The 21,521-nt window shown below is 48.6% G+C and overlaps 1 protein-coding gene across 1 annotated transcript; it reads left to right on the top strand.

Moving 5' to 3' along the window:
- Positions 1–338: 338 nt before the first annotated feature.
- ZBTB40 (zinc finger and BTB domain containing 40) lies at positions 339–20,748 on the top strand. The gene is given in 16 exon segments (XM_018079316.2): positions 339–722; positions 725–1,079; positions 1,655–1,754; positions 1,756–1,783; positions 7,580–7,820; positions 8,340–8,482; positions 12,210–12,245; positions 12,858–12,909; positions 12,912–13,013; positions 16,880–16,977; positions 16,980–17,210; positions 17,212–17,290; positions 17,782–17,988; positions 18,849–19,056; positions 20,098–20,101; positions 20,223–20,748. Coding segments are annotated over 16 exon segments (2,619 nt in total). The 3' UTR covers positions 20,574–20,748.
- The last annotated feature ends 773 nt before the right edge of the window (positions 20,749–21,521 follow it).

The following is a 21,521-nucleotide window of genomic DNA, read 5'->3' as shown; positions in this document are numbered from 1 at the left end:
GAGCTGTGTGGCATACTGGGGAGGCTCTGCTCTCTTTTTAAAGCTCCTGGGACTCAGGACTCAATCCAAATCTGCTCACTGAGGTTTGAACACTATCGAGGCTCTTTAGGTCTCAGGGTAAACTGCTGAATTCATGGAATGTGAGTTCAAAATGGGGATCTCGCTGTAACCACAGAACTGCAGCACAGTAAACTACTGGAATGTGTAAACTAAAAAGTAGTTTTTATTTACTCTTCTGTCTTGCAGAGCAAAATGCTGACAGAGTCCCTTTCCTTCTCGTTAGCTGGGTTTTGTGAGAGCAGTGTGGACACCATGGTGAGAGGAGGCCAGTGGGTGCCATGGAGCTCCCCAGTTACAGCCAGCAGCTGCTGCCCCAGCTGTACACCCTGTGCAAGGAGCAGCACTTCTGTGACTGCACCATCTTTATTGGGGACGTGCATTTTAGAGCACACAAGGTGGTTTTGGCTGCTGCCAGCCTGCTGTTTAAATCCCTCTTGGACTGTACAGACAGCATCTCCATTGATGCTTCTGTGGTGATGCCTGAGGAGTTTGCACTCTTGCTGGAGATGATGTACAGTGGCAAACTCCCACTGGGGAAACACAATTGCACCAAAGTTATCTCCGTGGCAGATAGTCTGCAGATGTTTGATGTGGCTGTTAGTTGCAAAAGCCTCCTCAGGGACCTCATAAGCTGTTCTCCTCGGGACCAGGTACACTGAGAGGAGTCTCCAGCCAGGCAGCAGATTCATCTGAAAACAAAGCTGAAGCTAATAACCTGCCCCAGTCTGGAAAACCCAAAGAAGAAAAAACAGATATCCTTCTCACTCAGAGAGTTTTCCCTTTACCTGGCCCTGTAGAAGCAGAAATGGAAGCAGATGTTTCTCCTCCTGGCCAGGAACTTACTGTGAATTGCACCTGGGTTCACGAGGACTTGATGTTGAATGTCTCCAGGTCCCTCCAGGAGGATTCAAGCTCTGGCCCTGACCAGCCTGCCCATGCTGAGTGAAGTGGCTGTGTGGAAGAGTCTCCAGAGCTTGCTGAGCCTCCAGAGGGATTTGGGTGAGACTTCACAGGTCTGGGCACAGCATTGCCTCCTGTTGGCAACACATTGACTCACATTTTCCTGGAATGGGGTATCTTTTTCTCAGTGTTGGATCTTTTTAGTTTGCACTGAGTTGGTAGCAACACCCTGTTCTGCAGGGATTTTCTTCCTTTGGCTTTTGCAGTTGTTTCACGCTCACCATTTTGCCAGAGCTGTAGTGAGCAAAATTTTTCATGCCTAGGTGTGTGAATGCATCTGCCATGTGGTGGGACCTGTGTTTGTGCAGGACATGGGGCTGATCAGTCAGTCTGTCTAACAGCAAGTGAACAGAGTTGCCTACTAATGCTACCTTATCCTTTAAACTCCTGTTCAGCATGGGAGGAAAACAGAGGCTGTACTGGGTTTAAAATAAATGTTCCATTTATAACTGGTGTTAAATAAACCGTTGGTTTTCCCTCCAGGCTGTGTGATGTCTTCAGAAGGGATTTGTAAGTCACAGTTTTCCTATTATAGCCAATGTGCTGGTTACAAACCGGTGCCTTTCAGTCACATCGTGCTTTCTGCGAATCCCTTCAATTAGCAAATAACTCATCTTGTTTTTCTATTGCACAGCAGCAGAGAGCAAAAGCTGTAAACTGGATTTCTTTCTTGGATATGAAAGTGTTTTCTCTGAGGCCCTTTCTGATGCCCAGGCTGTGCTGAAAAGACTCGAGCAGAGAAACTGATGCCTCTCAAAAGGAGGTAGGTGTGTTTACTTCCATAAATGAGACAAGTTTTTCTTAGCCCATCCTGCTAAGGGCTAGGATAGTGTGCCTTGCTCAGGAAACTGTTGCATGGGAAACTGGTGCCTGGTTGTTTGAAGGGCACCATGTGCTCACCTGAGCACCACCCTGGAGAGAAGCATCTGTAAGTGCAAGCTGCTCATGCACACAGATAAAAAGTATGTCCTGCCCTGAAGACATCCTTGTGTTTTAGGAGAGCTCCAGCACAGATTTCTCTCCTCCTGTTTATGGCATTTGCTTCAGGAACTGCATCGACTTGTAAACAACTGACATGTGAGATCCCAGTATAGATTTCCCAAGCTCTTGGCACTGTCTTGCTGTGGAGCCTCTGCTGCACTCTGTGGATGGCAGAGCTGCTGAGGGGGCAGTGGAATGGGGGGTGGAAGGGGGGTGCCAGGTGCTGCCCTGTGATGCTTCTCCTGGCAGTGTGCTGCTTTAAGAGCAGTCAGAGCTGGTGAATGATGCTTGGTTTCTGTTGGAGGGGATAGCTGAGTCTGGTGCTCGGGGTGTGCTGAAGAGTACTCTGGGCTCTGAGCAGTGGTAGCCACATACCAGCTGCTGTCCCAGCTCAGAGCCACCACAGAAACAGCAGAACATTTTGGCTGTGGTGGCATTCTGCTTATAAAAGCCCAAGGCATTATGTCTGTTAGAAAAAAAACCTCCAAAACATGTATGACAGCAGGGAGGAGAATTCCCTTGAGCTGGGGAGCAAAGGATTGTTTTCTGCTGAGTCCTTAAATGTTCATGGAGGGAAACCCGAGTCCCTTAGCTGCTGGTTCTGATGTTATTGAATGTAACATCTCGTGGCCTTTAGGAGACAGATTTCCATTTGCAGTGGCAAGCCCAAGCCTGGCTGGGCTGACAAGCACCTCTGAATGCCCTGCTCAGAGAAGGATTATTTTTTTGTACGTTTGTTTGTTGCCGTGATCAGATAAATATGTCAGGTTTAAGGTTTTACTGTTCTCCACCCTTACAATAGGAGCAGAGCTGGGGTGAGTGCTGTGCAGTGGGGATGGGCGTGGCCAGAAGGAATTTGGCAGCTCGATGCCCCCGTGCCAGCAGCACCACCACTGTCTCCTGCCCCCCTTGCTGCTCGAAGCAGGGCAGAGTTGTGCCAGCAGAGTGCCCAGGCAGGTGAGCTGCAGCTTCTGTGCTTGCTGTTGCTTTGCAGTCACTGCTGTTTCATGTTCCTTCAGCACCTCAGACCCAGCAGGGAAGGTTCACAGCCCCATTTGCAGCCCTTTGTGCTCCCAAAAGAGCTGTTGCAGCAGGAGCCAAGTAGAGAGGTTGTGGTGCTCAGAGCCGGTTTGGGTGTCTGGCTGCAAAGCGGTAGCTGGACAATTTTTCTGCAGCTATAAATAAATGCTGAATAAATGAGAAATGGATTTTCTTTAAGCCTTCCCGAAAAATCACTTCTCAGCTGTGACAAGCATGAAAAGTGTCAGCCCCAGGGCAGTGGGGGAACAGGCTGCAGCCTGTTGTAAGCAAGGACTCAACCAGATCTGTCCCTCTCTGAGCTCCCCTCTGAGATCAGCGGGACCTCTGGGCACCAGCACTGAGTCTGGGCTCTGTTTGCAGCACACAGAACAGCTCTTTCCCAGAAGGGCCTGGTGTTTTCTTTGGGGGGAAGCACACCGGTGTGTTTTTAAAGTCATGCTTGAAGTGCAAGTTCAGCTCTTAAGAGCCCAGCTCGGATGTGTAATTCAGGCTGAGGCTGTGCCAGTGGTAGATGTCAATGGATTTTCTTTTTCTCTCCTTTTTTTTCCCCTCCCCTTCTTTGTATCCTTTTGCTAGTCATTTGCTTGAAGTCTTGGGTTGCTGGGGACAAGTAAAAGCAGGTCTGGAAGCCGGTGAGATGCTATTTCTTTGCAGAAAGCATTGCTGGGTGTGCTTGCCCTGCTGCAGGGGAGGTCTCCTGTCCCTCGGGTGCTTCTGCTTGGGAGCCTTTTGGGGGTGGCTGATCTCTCTGAGCAAGCAGTGATGTGCCTTGGGCAGCAAAGCCTGGGCAGTGTGAGGGTTCAGGGGGGTTTTGTAAGCCTGCCTGTTGGCACCAAGGCTGTCCTGGTGTTCAGGCTCCTCTGGTTTCTCTGGGATTTGGGGTTGGATGCTTCTTTATTTTTCTGTTGCTGGTGAGCTCATCCCTGCGTGGTGCCTTGTTCCCTGCAGCACTCCTGTCTGCTCCCCTCTGCTGCTCCTGCCTATTCCCTCCTGCTTCCAGTGGAGACTTGTTTGGTCGTGGGCTTTTCTCCTCAAGAAGGTTTGTGGTACAAGGCTGGCTTTTGTGAGAACTATTGCTTCTCTTCTGATTTTGGTGTTCTGTTCTGCTCCCTGAACTGAAAAATGCAGATGAATTGCTTTTCAGTTTAGGGAGATGTGATTTTTGGGCTTGTTTTTGCTTTAGAGTTTCTCTGTATATCTCGCATAAACTATTCCTATCTAATTTGGTTCCGGCTTGGATGAAACCTGCTTGGAAATGAGAACAAGACTGAAATTGCAGTAATTTGGGGAAGCGTGGAAGAGCTTTGCTGGTGTCAAGTCTTATCTTCCCGTGCTCTCATAGAGAAACTCAATTCAAATTATTGCACAGCTCATTTGTTCCCTGTACTGCTGGGTTCAGATGAAGTGGGGGAGCGTTGATGCTCCCACGTAGAATAAATGTCACTGTGCTTGTGGATCGTTTCCATTGCCTGTGGGCCTGTCCAATCCTTGGTTGTCGTCCTTCATTTGCAGCTGCAGGGATTTCTGGATGCAGCAGAAGAAAGAAGTTTCCTGTTATCTTCTGCATCCTGATTAGCAGTGAAAGCTTGTGAGGGTTTTGCTTTTTTCCTGTCGTGGTGACAGAGCTAGGGAACTTTTTTCCACCCTATTCTTGTGTAGAAGTTTGGGCTGAGCTTTTGCTCCTGTTGAGTTGAGCAAGCAGGAGATCAGCATTGTCCACAGAGCCTTCATGGGGTCTCCCTCATCAGTCACATACAGATGCAGGCTTGAAAAAAAAGCAGTTTGGGTTTCTGAAGGAGGAGTGGGAACACAGTTTTTTTCTGATTATTGTATGCACAGTGATAGTTGATTGACTTCATGGTGGGGTCACAGCCAAGGAGCTTCTCTGAGAGCCAGGTGTGTGGAGCCTGTCCTGGGCCTGTCCGTGCACCAACCCTGCCAGTCTGTGCAGGTTTCTAATGACTTTTTTATATTTTTTTCACCTTCTTCACATTGAAAATTAACAGTATAAAACCCAAAGCAGCGTTCATTCACAGGGCACTGATGGTGTGGCTCTGGAAGTTTCCCCATGGTGCCCAGCCTCCTGTGGTGTACCTGAGTGTCCCTCTGCTCACACAGGAGAGGTCTGAAGGGAGCCAGCTTCTTCTGCCACCCTGAACAGCTGCTTTTCAACCTGTCTCTTGCAGATCCCTCCTCACCACCCTCTGGAGGTTTGCATTCACTCTAAAGCCAATGCTTGAAGGAGATCACTCAGAAATAGTCACTAAAGTGGCTTTTGCTGGGATGTTGCTCTCACGGTGGGAGCAGGAGCATTGATAAGGCATGAAAAGCCATAACCCTGGTCTCCCACCTGCAGGGAAGAGCTGGGCTAGTGACTGCTGGGCTAGTGGCCAGCTGGGCTAGTGACTGCCCTGCCCTCCCTCTCTCCTCACATCCCTTCTTAGTCTCAGTTATGGGCACCTTGCCTGGGGGGATGTACATTGTTTGCCCATCTGGTTGAGGTCCTCTCTGGAAAAACATGGAAGATGTGGAGAGCTACCTCCTGGGCCCTTACCTGCAGAGATTCCTGTTCAGAGGTTGCCCTGGGGCTGCTGTGGGCATGGGAAGGCCTGAGATGAACTGGGAGGGCTGTTCCATGGTGTGTGACCACTGAGATGGTGTGTGAGCTGGGAGTGTTGTGGCCTCCAGAACTGACATCCTCAACTGGGACCAAACTTCTCAGTCACCATGGAGCCTGTTTGGTGGCACAGCTCAAGCTTAAGCCAGGTCTTGGTGACTCAGTTTCCCTCTTGCTCCCATCTGGAAGCTGGATGTGTGCTAATTTGTGCCAACTTGGCCAGGAAGGGTTTTGCAGCATCCCAGGCAGTGAAAGCCTGATGGATGTGGGGGCATATTATGACTAAGTGGAAGCTGGGATTCCACCTAGGATCAGTATTTCTCCATTTTTTCCAGGATCTTTTGGAATTGTTAGTGCTTCAAAGTAAGTATAAAATGTACTGTGTGCTCTTTCATAGCAATGCTAAAAGGCTGTTGTTCCCACTGAGCAACATGTCTGAGGAAAAGTCTTCTGGAAAGAGCCCATAAATAGCAGATCAGTTACTGAAAAGTCATTTCCATTAACCAAGTCCATGCACTGTGGAAGGGATGTTGCCTGGGGCTCTGGGTAGCAATGCTGTGCTATTTTAATTTAAAAAATCCCAAAATTAAAAAATATATTGCAACAATGACAAGTTATTTTTCATCCATATTAGTACAAACATGGATTCGGGAGGATCAGGATGGTGAGAGTGGAGGTATTTTGTGTTTTACAGGCTCGTTTTGATCTGGAAGAGGCCAGGCATGCAAACCTTGAGAACAAACATGATCTGGTTATCAAGTCTCATTACAAATTAATGTTTGCATTAAAAAAAAAAAAACACCTTTAAGTTTGTTCTCCAGCGCATCTGCGGCGTCTCCTTTCTTCTTTACACCAGAGCCCTTCATGTCCACAGCCTCTGTTGGGCAGGAAAACCCAGTGGGAGAAGCTGGGACTCGGGCAGTTTCCCCTCTGAGGACAGTCATTGCACTGGGTCACTGCACTGCCTTGCTCCCCAAATCCATGAGCATTCCCACCTGCTGGGAAAGCCAGCCCAGGCTCCCCCGGCGCAGCCCCAAGCAGTTGCATTCAGCCTTTTTATCACTGGAATAAAAATGACAGTGACAGCAGAAAATGGCCGTTCTCCCTGGAGCGGGGCTGAACTCCCCACTTCAAAGGTACCTTTATAGCATCCCTGGAGTCTCCAGTAAAGGCTTGCCTGCTCCTAAAGGCTGGCATCTCTCCTGGAGAGCTGGGGAGTGTGTGTCTTCAGGGGCAATGTTTACAGCGCTAAAGGACTTGGGGGAAATAGGAGCAAGAGTTCCAGCTTATTTCTTTGCCTTTTATTTCCATAACTGCACAGGCTCGTTTGCCTCTGGTTGCTGTTTCAGGTCACTGGAGTAGATTTTGGAGCTCTGGGTTTGATTGCCCGGCATGCTGGGAGCCCCTGGCACTCAAGAGTTTGTGTGCCTCCTCTCCAGAGCTCTCTCTAGGAGACAAAACTTCACTGTGATTGAGGTTGGAGATTCCTGAAAGTCCTGTTTGAAATACTCTCTGCTTTCTATGTACGTGATCCCTCCTTGTTCTGCAATGAGACCCCGTATCCCTTGCCCCAGCCTTGGCCTTCCAAAGTAGTGGTTATAATCCATGGTTTATCAGGTCCCTTACACTTATTGGCCTGTGGCTATTTGGGGAAGACATGAAGAGAGGTTTGGTGCTGGAACCAGCTCCAGTTTGTGGGATTTGCTGTACAGGTAAGGGCTGGCAGCAGGGCTTGCTGCCTTCCTTCCCAGGGCTGGAGCTTGGGTTCAGTAGCGTGTGTCTATGTGGGGTTGTTTGGGGGTTTTTTTCTGTTTAATTTTGTCCCCTGAACAAAACCTCGGGGTTCTGCTTGTTATGTGTGTTTGTATAGGGCAGTTCACTCTGTTATCCAAGTCTTCTTGCATTTCTGTTCTGCTGTAGGCTCTGGCTGCCTGTCTCGCCAAGGCAGGGGAACAGTCACTGTTCAAGAAGTTGCTGAGCAAAGTGGAGCATGCTTGGCTCAGGGATACTCACACCCAGGATAGTGACACCCAGGACACTTGGCCCCTGGACACTCAGACGCTCCTGTCCTTTCTGAAGCTGTTTCAAGACATGAATTCCAGGCTGAGAGCAGCTCTGCTGGAGAGGGAACAGGGCACTGGAAAAGCCCCACGGCAAGGAGGTAGGAAATTGGGTGCTGCCTCTTTGCAAATTGAGTGGGTAATCTTACAGGCAAAGCAGAGAAACCCTGTGTCCTTGGATGCAGGAGGTTTATCACGTGCTGGCCAAGATCCTGGAGCATTTCTGCCTGCAGCAGCAGGTGTAGCTGTGCAGGGCTCTCCCCATCACTGCCCGGAGGGCTGGATCGATGGCTGGCAGCTAACGTGGGTCAGAGCACAGCTGAGGCTGGGGATTGAAGGCTTCTTTCTTACTCGAGCCTGACACAAAGCAGTGGCCTTGCAAACCTGGTGTTAACCTCCAGCTTGCTTTATGGCTTTGTGCTCTGTTAGATAAATCAGACATTTTCCTTTCATAGAGTTTAAAGAGAATAGTAAAGTGATTTTCCTCTGCTGCTTGTGCTTGGGACGAGCTTTGCTATTCACTTAGATCTTTCACAGAGTCTCCCTTGCTTCAGGAGCCTGTCAGTTCCTTCAGACTGACTTGTTTCTTCTCTTGTGTTTCTGAATCCCTTTCCCCCCAGAGAACAGAGCTGAGGAGGAGACGCTGACCGCTCGCTTGCTGGGCTGCAGGGAGGAGCTGATCCAGAGCGTGACACAGCTGAGCCCCATCGTGGAGTTCTTGGAGGCAGCAGAAGAGGGATCCCTGACCCCCTTGGAGAAGTGGGTAAAACCATCTGGAATGAGGCAAAGAGTGTGGGCGAGGTGGGATGTGGGTGGGATGCAAAGCAGTGTCGTACCGTGGTTTGCCTCACCTGGCTGTTTCATTTGCCTTCTGCAAAGCACCTGTGTGCTCTCAGGTCCTTCTGTGCTGGACTGTGGGAACAGTGACAGCTGAGCAGTGAAGGCAACCTCAAAACCAGGATCCGTGTCAGACTGCCCCTGCAAGTGGAGCCTGGGGCAGAGGAGGTGCCTGGGATTCCTCCTAGCCCCGAAAATGCCTTTTTGGGAGCATGGAGAAGGCTCTGTAGGGGAGTGTGAGCAGAACCACTCTGCTAGGTGCTTGCCAGTTCCTGGTCATCAGCTTCCCTTTCAGCTGACCCCCAGCTTTAACTCTTTTTTGTGGCTCTTACCACACAGTTGTCTGCAAGACTAACTGATTTGGTGTTACTTTTTATGTGTTGAAGGCAGCAGTTGGTGGGGAGGACTGTTGCTCTGCTTTCATGTAAGCAGTTGCACTATGTGTGCTGATTTGCAGAAGCCATAAAGGACAAAGTTCTGTGTATAACTTGCTTTCCTTTGTGTTTGGGGGAAGCTGGCTGTACCCTGTGCAGCTGGAACTTACAGGGTGCCCTCACATGCTGCAATCAGGACGCAGCTTGAGACCTCCTGTCCTAGTTTGTCACATCAGTTAGTTCCTCTGACACAGGATTATAGTGAGTGGAAGGTTGTGCTCAGTGGCATGAATGATCTCTGCTTTCTGTCTGAGTGATCCTGACCAGAGCCACAACAGCTGGGCTGAGAACCTCTGCCCAGCTCATAATCCCCTCAAGTAAGGTCTGCCTTGCTCCTGGTCCCTCACTGGATCCAGTGGAGCATCCCTGAGCACAGGCACAGCTGAGCACCAAGCTCTGGCAGCTTCATCAGCAGTGGGGAAATTAGTATTTTCATATATGCCTGTTCATGTTGCAGTATGGCCTTTCTTTTAAAGGCTGCACCTTTTCCTTGCGCTCTTCTTTTTGTCTTCGTGGAATCAGGTAGTTAAAATTCAGCCATTTTTTGCTTCCCTTCCCATTTTAAAAAACAAACAGAACCCCCCAGTAATAACCAAAACCATTCTGCCATCGTAATTCTGCTCCTTGGGCACAGGATACAGCCTGTAGTTGCATCATCATGTGCTGCAGGGCTTCTGCCTCCTTTGGTGGAGGAGCAGTGTTATTCCATGTTTCTTTTCATCCTTGTCAGTCACTGTGTGCTCCGTTTGCTGCAGAGCCTCCAAACCCTGCCCTGAATACCAAATCCTTCTCTCTCTATGGGATCCCTTCATGCTCTTGTTTCAGGCCACAGTTTCCCACTGAATAACAGATGTATTTGGGGAGCACTCTGGTAAGGAGGGGGGCAGAGCTCTGTCCTGCTGTGGCACAGGAAAACAAGGCAGAAGTTGCCAAGCGTAGACTTGATCTTAACAGCTTTCCTGGTTTTCAGGTTTGGTTTATTTGTTTAATTCTACCCTCTCCCCTCAGGCCAATGGAAAAGTGTTTAGTTATTCCAGAAAAATTGATTAAAATGGCAGGCCCATAGCCCATGTGCAGGTGGGATCTCTGGTATCTCAGGGACTGGGAAAAAGAACATGGAATTAGCAGCCACCTCTGAAGGTTTCGTCTTACCTGATTCAGCCAGTGTTGCACTGGAGCTCTGGGCTGGCAGGGATGGGATCTAGTCCTCCAAGGGTTCATGAAGATGAGGCTTTCCTTTTTCTTCTCACAGTCGCTGCCTCATTAGCTACATATTTATTCAGCAAGATAAGTGGTAGTTTCTCATGTAACAGCCTTTTTTCTGGGCAACTGGGTTCTTTCTGTGCCTGGTCTGAGCTGTGCATGGAGCAGGTTTGATTTTCTTTGCTGGAAAATCAGTACACGATGTTTTGTGAAGCCTCTTCGTAAATCTCTGGTTTTTTTCTGGGGAATTTTTTAACCTAGCCTTTCTCTTTTTTTGAGTGCTTAACTTCTGTGGTTTTTTGGTGTTTCTGTAATGTGGGGAGATGGGGCAGAGGATTTGGAAGCAGATTATCACCTAAAAGAAATAAAGTTGGATACAAAGGAAGAGCAGGTAACCTTTCATTCGTGGTGTCTCATGGCTTAGGTTGTTGCAGAGTTCAGAGTGACCACAATACAGCATGAGCTCCCCAGGAGATGCTGCTCTTGTACCTCTTCTCAGACTTCAGACTGAGGGATCCAGAGGCAGCTCGGTGTGAATTGGATGGGAGGATACATCAACAGGTTCACTAACAGAGTTTGGGCTACAAAAGGACTGATCTTTAGAAATGAGAGAAACTAATTAAGGAGTTCAGGTGCTCATTAGAGTGGAGGAGGAGCTGTTGGATTAGTTTCTTTTATGTTAAAGGTAGGAGAACTGTCTGAAGTTTGCATCCTGAATGAGAGAGAACTTCTATAAGAGGTTACAGACCTGAGTGAGTGAATAACTTGAGGAAAGGTTTTAGGTCCTGCAGGGAATGCCCAAAACATATGAGAGGCAAATAAATGTACTGTAGAGCTGTGAAGAGTCTTGTGGCACATCAGGCTGCTGGGCATCATGGCAGATATCATGACAAGCAACAGACATTTGTCTGATCAAGTAAATAAAAAGGAGAGGTGGGACAGTCTCCCAACTTTGGGTGTGTTTAGACATAGCCTGAGCAATTCACATCGAGAGGCTCTGAAGTCACATAAAAATTAAAAACTAAATTAACATGCAGTGAAATGTAAATGAGTGTTTAATAGAAAGCAAAACTGTGCTCATAATGCTGATAATTTCCTCTGTAGCAAACATTCCCGACAGGCACTTTGCTTTGTCATTTGTTAAGCACGATTGCTTTCTTGAAACACCAGACTCCCAGCATGGCTAATTATCTCGTGGTAATACCCATTCCAAGGAGGAGCATTCCTTAATTACACAGAGCTGAATCTCCTCAAATTGCAGCTTGAACAAACAGAAGCACAAATATTTCTTATCGTGGGAATGAAGAGGGAGGGAATGATTTGATTTTCCCGGCGACTGATGGATTCGCTGGTGGCACCTTTGGTGTCACCATGCTGTCCTGCTGATGGTGAGGAGGAGGTCCTGCACCTGGCACAGGGCACACTCTGGCTCTGGAGCTCACCTTGGCACAGCAGCAGAGCTGAGAGTGCATTCATAACAACTCAAATTTGCGTCATAAAATCAGAAGCATTCTGATAGGAGAAGGAGGGAAATAATTCACCTGTGAATTTCCCTTGGCTTTGCTGGGGATCAGACTCGTGTCTCCAAGAAGTCTTTGTTCAGGGAGCTTTTCATAATAGCTCAGAATCTTTCCTTTATTATTCCCCCAGCCTGCCATTGCCTCCTTCTCCATCCCGGAGAGTTTTCTCTCCTTACCCGGCACTGTGTGTCTTCTGGGTCCCAGAGACTTTATCTTTCCTCCCCATGCTGTGTGTGTTTAGCTGTTTTTCTCCCAGGTAGTTCTGTGAGAATCATGGATTGTTCTTGTTGGTACTGAACCAGAATGATTAAAAGGCAGAAGTACAGAAACAAAAATTGTGCACGGATGTCTTGGATGAATTATAAGGTTTGGGTTTGGTTTCTCCTACAAAAGTGTAACTGTGCATCTTCTTCAATTTAGAAACTTCAGTGGTGAAAAAAATCCTTCTTGGATTCATCTGTTTGGCAGTTCTCACTTTTATTTATCAACTGATCAGGTGACAAGGGCTTGGCTCACAGAAGCAGTGAAAGAGGTATGAGGGGATGCTCTTGAAGCTGGCATGGTTTGGGGCTCAAAGAAAGGGTGGACAGGCCCTCATAAGCATTGAAAGCCTTCCAAAGTTGGAGGTGCCTCTCTGCTGAAATGAGTGTGTTGGATGCTTTATTGGGTGTTTTATATAAATGAGGGCCTGCAGGAAGGCTGGAGGGGGACTTTTTGCAAGTGACAAGACAAGGGGAAATGGCCTTAAAATGACAGAGGGCAGATTAAGATTAGATATGAGTTGTGATGAAGAGACCTGATGAAGCACAGGTTTATGAGTTAGGTGAGCTGGTAATGTTGCCAGGTGTTGAGGAACAACCTCTTTTTCCATGCAAAGGTGGTTTAAAGTGGGGTAATACCAAAACAGAAAGTCTGAGAATTTATTTTGTTATAACTTCTCTTAACCCTGAAATTCTCTCAACTCATGCACGTGTATCAGTGGAGGGACAGACGTGTATGGAAAGGGATTTCTTTTCTGGTTTCTCAAAGCAGATTCCCAGCAGTAGAGATGAATCAGGAAGGATGTGCCCTCACTCCCAGACCAACCTGACCTTTCACAGCCCAAAATCTTTCAGGTGATCTTGTCTTCTTATTATTTCTCCAGCTACTGAGTATTTCTGCTCAGAAGGAAAGTTCAGAGGCCTCCTTGAAAGCAGCTCTGAGAAGTGTGTCCTGACCATGAAGATCTACCAGGTGCTGTGCAGTGTCCATGAGTCCTTCCCAGACCTGCAGCCAATGATGCAGGAGCTGGGCCCTGTGTGTAAGAGAAGCACAGGCTTCACCTTTTAACACATGGTTCTGGGTGACAGTTTGGTGGTGGACCAAGTGTCCTGGTGGCCTGATGCCCTGGCCAGGTGTTGGGGTTGTACTTGCAGGAGGATTTGCAGGGGAGATCTCTGGTTTCAGGCACTGGAGTGTGTGTTTCTCCTGCTGGTAACATGCACCATGTCAAAGTTTTGTATGTTACAAGGGTTGTGGAGCCCCTAACTGACCCTATACTGGTGTTCTTTAACTGTGTTTGCATTTTTCCACCCCAAACCTTGCTCTGGAAGCATTTAAGCAGCTTAGTTCTGTAATTTGTATCTATATTGGATTATTTTTCAGAATTATTATCCTTAAGCTGTGGGGTTTCATTGGCTCTTCCTGTGCTGTTGGATCTGTATCAGTTTGGACTTAGATTACAGTCACTTGCCTTTCTATATGTGGATTTTTCACAGGCTGCAGGAAGATCATGGCAGAGCACACTTGTCATGTGCAAAGATGACCATGATGGCACAGTTTGCAGTCAAAGACTATTTTCTGAGTTAATTTTCTTAGAATGCTTTAATTTGGCCTTGCTCCATATGCACTTTACAGAGCAAATGCTCCCCTGTGAGGATCTGTGCTAGTTTTAAAACCCAGCAGGAAGACCAAGCCCACTCAAACAGCGCCCTTTTCGATAGCAGAGGAAAAAAACATCCTAAGAGGATTACAAATTGGAGTCACAATATACTGAAGAAATTGCAATAAACACAACAATAACAGTAAAAGATTGCGTGGAAGAGGGAATGGTTTAACCAACAAAGACAAGCTGTAGCCTGGCCCCCCCAGGATAAAACCAAAATGGAGTCTGTTCCTGTGCTGTGTGCCATGTGCCACCATCCACCATCCCATACAGAGAGCAATTTGATGAACTCCAGAACAAATGCAAAGCTGTAACCACGTGTGAGCCCTGCCCTGAGCTGTGGGAGGCTTTCCAGCTGAGCCCAATTGTGTCTTTGCATTTGAAGGAAAAATGCTGAACTGGATTTGGTGCTTTAATGACAGGGATAACAGAGGTCCAGGAAGGTAACTGCGGGTGTGCATTCTCCTGGAAAAGATGCAAATGTGACTTGCTAATTCTCTTTGCTCACATACATTTTCATGGCATCGTGTTTCCGAGTGCATCCAGATTTTTTGGGCTGTGGAGTCCACTGGGATGTGCACAGTGTGGTTTTTATCCAAGCACAGGCACTGGTTCAGCTCAATCCATCCCTATTTCCTTGTGTGAAAATGCCAGTAGATTGCTGGGGAGTTAGAGTAAGCAGGTTGCTATTAATGTCTCCTCTTTTTTTAGGGATAGAAATTTGAATGACTTGGTCTGAAAATATGGGTCAGGGCCATCAGTCTTTAAGCCTTGTGGCTTTGAAACTCACCCTCACTCTGTGTTTAGCAGGGACAGACAAAGCCTGGCCCCCTGTGCTGGGGGCAGGTCACCCTCTGCACCCTGGGGGTGTTGGTGTCCCCACAGTCTTGAGTAGTGAGGAAATGTTGCTGGAAGGTGGGACTGGGTGTCTGGGAGCAGGGCACAGGTAGAAGAAATCTAGGATCTCAATGACTGTTTTAGCTGTAGGGCTTGGAGGGTGACAGCACATGCTCTGCTCCCCTTCCTTGCCTCAGTGGACTCCTGAGAGATGTCCTACAACCAGTTCAGATCTAGGTCCTCTTTTCTAACTCCACCAAGAGCTGCCACCAATCCAGCTCTGATTTCCAGAGAAAAGGTGATTCTTTCTTATCTGCCTTTCATTCTGTCTTCTTCTGATCCTGCAGGCACTTGTCCCACTCCCCTTGACCCTGTGTGGCTATGCCTTGTGCCAGGGCTGATGCCCTGATGACTGTGGAGCAGGCCAGCCAGCAGTTGATGTGTCTGTGGATGTGCAGCCCACACGAGCTCATGGACACCTTGCAGTGGGGACCAGAGGGGCCTGGGGAGCTGCTGCCAGGGCTCTGGCAGATCCTGCCTCTCTGGCAGCAACATCAGAGAGAGCAGAACTGCTGTCACTGAGTGTCTTTGCAGGGAGTCAAGCCAAGGTTGAGACGAAATCAAGCAAGAAGCAACATCAAAAACAAAACCCCTGGAAAATGGTATTTACTTGGCAAAAAGCATCTATTCTGGATGAAGTGTCCAGAGGAGGATTGCCAGGTACCAGCCTCTTTCTGGCATCCTACAGATCTTTGTACTGAACCTCAATATCTTAATTTTGAGGCTCCTCAGCTCTGACACCACTGCTTACCAGCCCCAAATGTTGCAGGTGACTTAATGAACCAATAGCCATGTGGCTCTTGGCATGAGATATGAGTGGTAGCTCTGGGCCTCATGTCTCAGCAGTGTGAGCTTCCTCTGGAAGCTGAGGAGACCTTATGTTTCTGAGAGTGTATGTGCCACATGGAGATGTGAACGGTCTCATTTCCACTTGAAAACAACAGGTTTTGCATCTCTGCTGCGAAAAAGCCCTCGAAAATTTCTGGTAATTCATTTAGGTGAGCTGAAGCACTTGGAGTGCCCTGTGGAGGAAACTGCATCCATTCCCAACCACGCTCAGCATTATCAAAGTAATGAGTTGATTCTTTTGGTGGAGGTACAACATGGAATCTCTTGGCTTCTCCTTGGGGTCCTGCTGTAGTTGGAGCACTGTCAGTGCTGGCAGCTGGTGCATGCAAGGACAGGGTTTGGCTTTTTCAGCCAACTCCATAACCTCCTCTCCAGCCATCTGCTTTCCAGTGCTCTCTACAGTCACTTCTTGGGAGATCACGTTTGTCAAGATGGGTCTCACTTTCCAGTCTCAGAAATGTGTCAAAACTCTACGAAAAGGCTTTTCTTCTTCATGGTCTTGTGTTTAAAAAAAAAAGTACAGTTATCCTTCTTCACTTGGGTCACAAAAACTGACAGTGTTGGTTGCAGGGATGTGGGAAGAAACCTGAGAGGTGACAGGTCAAGGCAACCTTGGCAGAGCAGGACAAACTGGAAACCAGTCTTCCAGTCTGCTGTAAGTTCTCCCTTGATGTGTTCACAGGTTATGGTTCACCACTTGGCATCTTAAGATTTCCAGGTCTGTTGGAGGCAGAGATGAAGTTTTGCAAGCACAGGGTGAATTTCCTGTACTTTGGCAAAGGGAAAAGTCTGTGCTGGTTTCCATGGTCACACAGTTTCCTGGTTCTCATTATAGCAAAGAAGACAAATGTATCTGTTTGTATTTTGATTTCTTCCATACGTACATTCCCTGTGGGTTTTTTCTGTAGATTGAGATCCTGGGTGAATTTTCCAGCTTGTGCTTTTTGAGATGATGGTGTTACAGGGACAGGGAAAGCATTAAGCTTTGTAAGAAATGAACATAATGAGTGATTTAAAATACCTCAGGGCCCCAAGCAGAAGACTCAAAAGGGTCATAGTAAGATTATCTGTTCCCTTTCAAAGAGTTTGTGTTTGTGAAGTGTTTCTGAGATTTCTCGTAATTAAGGGCTGGATATCCACTCTCAGTGGCAGATTTAGGCAGTATCATATCTGAGGCTCAGGTCTGCAAACATTTAAGCATGGCTGTAACTTCATGTGTCTGAGCAGGAGGCAAATGCTTGGAAGCAACAGTTTGAGGAGAGCAAGCTTTTAGGAAAATCTGGCCCTGGTATGTGTGGTGGAGAAATTCAAGGATCACTCCTTATGCATCTTACCACGCACGACGAGAGCCACTTTTGGGCAGGGCCATGTGGCACCATTGCAATGGGCAGAGTGTCTGATTGCCTCTGCGTAGGAGCATTCAGGAGATATGAGACTGAGGGGCAGGTACCCACTCCTACTAGTCACCACCAAACCAGTAATTGCTATTTCCATAGGTCTCTTGACTGAGAGAAGTGGGGAGAAACCCGGGATCAGGAAGTGGAAGGTGAACAGTGAATCCCAAGTTAGATCTCTGGACAAAGATAAGGACAGGAGGCAGGAGGAGCTGGTGCCAAAGAAGCAAAGGAATCCCAAGACAAAGCTTAGTCCAAGAAGAGTTCTGTCTGCAAAGCCTGTGCTAAGACCTTCCACTTCTGCTGCTGCCTGAAAGTGCACATGAAACGCTGTCAGGTGTCCAGAGGAAAGCAGATCCAGTGTAAAGAGTGCAGCCAGGTCAAACTGACCAAGAAGGAGCTGGAAAATCATCAGCTGGAGGTCCACGGGGTGGGTGGGGATGGCCAAGGAAAAGAAGAAGCGGCTCCCTGTGGCGTGTGACATCTGTGGAAGAGAGTTTGCTCATGCCTCAGGTGTAGGGTTGGTGGGAGCAGGATGTTTAGGCAGAAGTTTGGACAGTATTGTAAAGTGATAATCTGAAACTTCCTCCTCCTCCCTGCAGCTCTGTGAGTGCCATGTGTGAGAAACGCAGCTCAGCTCATTTCTCCTGCCCCACTGAGCACAACCACTTTCTGATTAGTTCTTCCCTAATTGGTTTTCCACATGGCTCATCAAGGAAAAGTGGGGCTACTGGCAAATTTAAAAGCCTCCAAAAATAACCAAGCTGTTCCAGTTCCTGGCTGCTTTAGCAGGACAAGTAAGAGGAGCTGAGTCTCTTTGCCCTCCCCGGGGCAGCTCACAATGTCCTGGTGGGCTCCAGGCTGGAGGACACCAGTGGACCCTGGTGTCACTGGTGGGCTGGTGGACCCAGCAGTATGTTGGAGTGGTGCCTCTGCAGCAGGGTGAGGCAAGGCTGGCATCAGGTCCCACTAGTGCCACGCTGGTGTCCTGCCTGCCTCCCCAGGGATGCAGTAGCACAAGCTGACAGAACACTTGGATGAGAAGCCCTTCTCCTGCCAGGAGTGTGGGGCCAGGTTTGTGGCAAACCCCACGCTGAAGAACCACCTGCAGCTGCACACGGGGGACAGGCCCTTCCTGTGCAAGCACTGCCTGGTGGCCTTCATGCAGGCCTCGGCCCTTGCCTACCACAGCAAGAGGGAGCAGGCTGAGGGTGAGCTTCCCCACAGGAGCCCAGCCATGGGCTCGGCTTGCTCCATCTACCCCTTTGTGCCCTGTTCCTCTCTTTGCCTCCTGGCTGCTTCTCCATCCTTTGGGGGCCTTCTGTGCATTGGGCTACTCCCAGACCTCCTTCACCTGCATGGGTTTGGCCTGCAGCTTCCCACTTTGCCCTTATCCAGCTCCTCAGATTAGCCACGCAGTCCTCCTCTCCTCCATCTTCCTTGTTTTTCTCTTGAGTAGTTCCTCTCTGTCCCATCACACCTAGACTCCAGTGATGCATCCTTCCTCTGGTTATCCTAGTTTCTCCTGCCCTTCCCTCTGGCTGAATTCCACATATTTTTCATGCCTCTGCTGCTCCTGCCCCTGCACTCAGTGCCATGTGCTCCCGGGGCTGAGGCAGGGCTCTTCCAGCTCATGGGCACAGAGAATGTATTGATGTGCCCATGTAAAAAATGTCCTTGGCTCTATTTCCCACTTCCACGAGTGTGATGCAGTTGGGCAATGCATTTTGAACATGAGAAACACCATTGTGAAAGTGTGTAGTACCTCTGGATACCTGAGGTGGGTGCTAATTTAATCCTCCCTGTGCAGGTGTGGAAAAGTGAGACTTTAATGGTTTGATGCTATGAGTAGGGTTATCTCAAAAATAATGGCAAACAGGCTGCTGGGAGCTCACCATGGAAAAGCTGTTGGTATGCAGGAACAGTAAAACCTATATGTGAAGCCCAAACTCCAGTTCTAGTTTCCACCTGGAAAGTAAAATGTCCCTCCCTTTTTTTGACTGTCTCTTAAGTCTTCTTTTCCCTTGATTTCTTTGCCCTCTGTGGTTTGTACTGTGTTTCTGGGTGGCAGACACTGAAGATCCCTACAGCTGCAAGAAGTGCCAGATGAGCTTTGCCACCCTGCAGGAACATTGCAAGCATGTCCATGAAGCACCTTCCTGGGAATACCAGCCCTGGCCTACCTGCTCCAAAATCTGCAGTGCCCCATCACTCCTGGAGCACCACATGGTGACCCACACTGGGGCAAAGCCTTTGGAATCTGTGACAAGACTTACCAGGTGAGCTGGTGCAGCCAGGAGTTGGTCTCATATGCAAAGGTTGCTGTTGTCTGCTCCTGCACCAGGACGTCTCTCCAGGCCGTGTGCAGCAGTTTGGGGTTGGCAGAGGGATAACTTGGACAGAGGAGGCAGAGTCCATAGGGAAAAGGCAGGTCCACGGGGAGAGATGGGCTGTGACTGTGAAGGGCTGCATATCTCATTTACCCAAGTTTCCAGCTACCAAGAGGTGTAGGAATTAAAAATAGTCATGTTGCAAATGGCATGCCTTGGAGGGAGTGTGTGTGGGAGCACATTGCTACAAGGGAACAAGAATTCACACCAAAAGGAGACCTGAGACAAGGATCAGGGATTCAGCTGTGTCCAGCTCCTCAGGTACAATTAAGAAACAGAGTCAGGTGTAAGTGCTTGTCCTGTGGGAGGAGGATCAGGTCTTGTATCTGCTGAGCATAATTCCCCTGTTACTTTTGCTTTCTACACGGTTCTTGCTGTCATGATGCCCCTGGAACTGAATCACAGAATCCTGGAGCAGTCTGGGTTGAAATGATCCCCCATTTTTAGAGGGCTCTGTGATGTTAACCCCCAGCCACAGCCCTCTGGCATTTCTGTGCTGGCATGAGGAGGTCTTGCTGGAGGGAAAGCAGCTCGATCCTGGCTTTCAGGAGCCAAGGAGGGGGATTGGCAGGGTATGCAGAGGTGTCTGGCTACTCACAGGCTGTTAACACCTCGATGACACCCCATGAGACTACAGCTGTTCTGTTGGAGGCCCAGTGCTAGGTTTGAACCCAGCCCCTTCCTCTTCAAAATCTCAGCCATCAGTGGAGAACAGTTCCTTGGATGAGAGAACCCAGTGTGCAAGATTCCCTGGGATGGCATTCCTCCAGTGGATAATCACAGAGTGTTTACTGTCTACAGCTGCTTGTGGAGCTAAATTATAGCAATTTTGTGGAGAGAAATATTCAAATTACTCTCCTATCTTCTCTTGCATCACTGGTGTGTGTGGTTTGGCGTTTCCCATTAGTCTCATGCCTGTTGTAATTGCAGACCTGTGGCGTGGAGCTAAATGTTATTACCTGAGCTGAGGCTGGGGAAAGGGTGGGCAGCAAAGGGATCCTGGGGAAAGTGGTGCTGTACATGTCTGACTCTTGCACCATCTTCCTTCCACACAGGTGATTCTGACGTCGAAGCAAGGAGCAGCAGAGCACATCATCTCTTTTGATGGCACCCAGCTCGTTGGCTCCCAAGTCTTTTTGATGTTGCCTGAATCCCATGTGAGCCAAAGTGGCTCTGAGCAGGTGGCAGTGACTAAGGAGGACTTGTTTGATGACAGAGTAACTGTGATTTGTGAAGAAACCAAGCAGGAGACAGTGGGGGGGGGGCTCCATCTGCCATTTGCTATCCCCTGGACTTGTTCAGGAGCTCAGTGTGCTGCTCCAGCTCAGAGATCCAGGCCTTCTCTGGGAAGGCAATCCCAGGCAGGCAGCAAGCACAGAGTGACCAGGGACAGGAGAGGTTCATAGACATTCAATGCCTGGGAAGTCTCCCTGCATTAAGCAGCTGCCAGCTCAGGTGAGCTGGACCACCTGTGTCTCCCAGGTGAGAAATAAAGCAGAGGAAAAGAATGGGAATTGGGTGTGACCCTCTGCTGCTGTGAAGGGAGGGGAGGGGACTAGTGCAGGACAAAACTGGGGTGTATGGGTAGGAAAAAAAAAAAGCTGTCCTGAGAATTTAGGATGGAGATTTTTATGGCTGAATCAGTGATGTAGTCACAGGTATCTTGTCTGCAGGGTGTGTGAGGGCTGCTTTGTGTCTTCTGCTCTCACCTGTACTGACTGATGTGCAGCTAGAGACCTCCTCCAGCACAGATCTGACCGTTGGGTCTCTTCTCCAGCAGGGACTTCCTGGGAACTGGGCTAAATGACTTCAGTGCTGTTTAGGTAGCACCTTGTGCAGCACAGGTTCTGATCCCATCCATATTTTTGCTGTAACTGTCTGTTAGGAAGGAGGGTCCAAGGCAGATCTGGGGATCCCCATCCTCTCTGCAAGCAAACAGCCCTGAGATGTCCTACCACCCTCTTAATTCACCAGGAACATACTGAAAAAGGAGAAGGAGTTGTGCCTGCATGCCAGGGTCCCTCATTACTGGTGACAGTGGCTTGGCACTAATGAAAGTATTTGAGTGTGGGATAGCTGCTGTGACTGCAAGTGGACATTCCCCTGCCACATGGGGGGCTCTGCCTTGTAAAATGCATTCAGGTGCCCACTGCAAAGTTTGCTTCTCTGGTGCCAGCAAGATGCAACAGCTTCATTGCAGCACACCAGCCCCTTTAAGGCTAAATTTCATAAAGCTTTTTTATCTGCAGCTTCCTAAAATATAATCTGATAATTAATGGTTTGCTGAATCCATTATGAAGTGCAATTAGATAGATGCAGGGTTCCCGTGGCTCTGAGGGGACTGGTAGCATTTA

The sequence above is a fragment of the Manacus vitellinus genome, unplaced genomic scaffold, assembly GCF_001715985.3.
Source record: "Manacus vitellinus isolate BGI_N305 unplaced genomic scaffold, ASM171598v3 scaffold_46_pilon, whole genome shotgun sequence".
Taxonomy (NCBI): domain Eukaryota; kingdom Metazoa; phylum Chordata; class Aves; order Passeriformes; family Pipridae; genus Manacus; species Manacus vitellinus.
The sequence above is the reverse complement of the archived record's forward strand: the minus strand, read 5'-3'. Positions and strand labels throughout refer to the sequence as shown.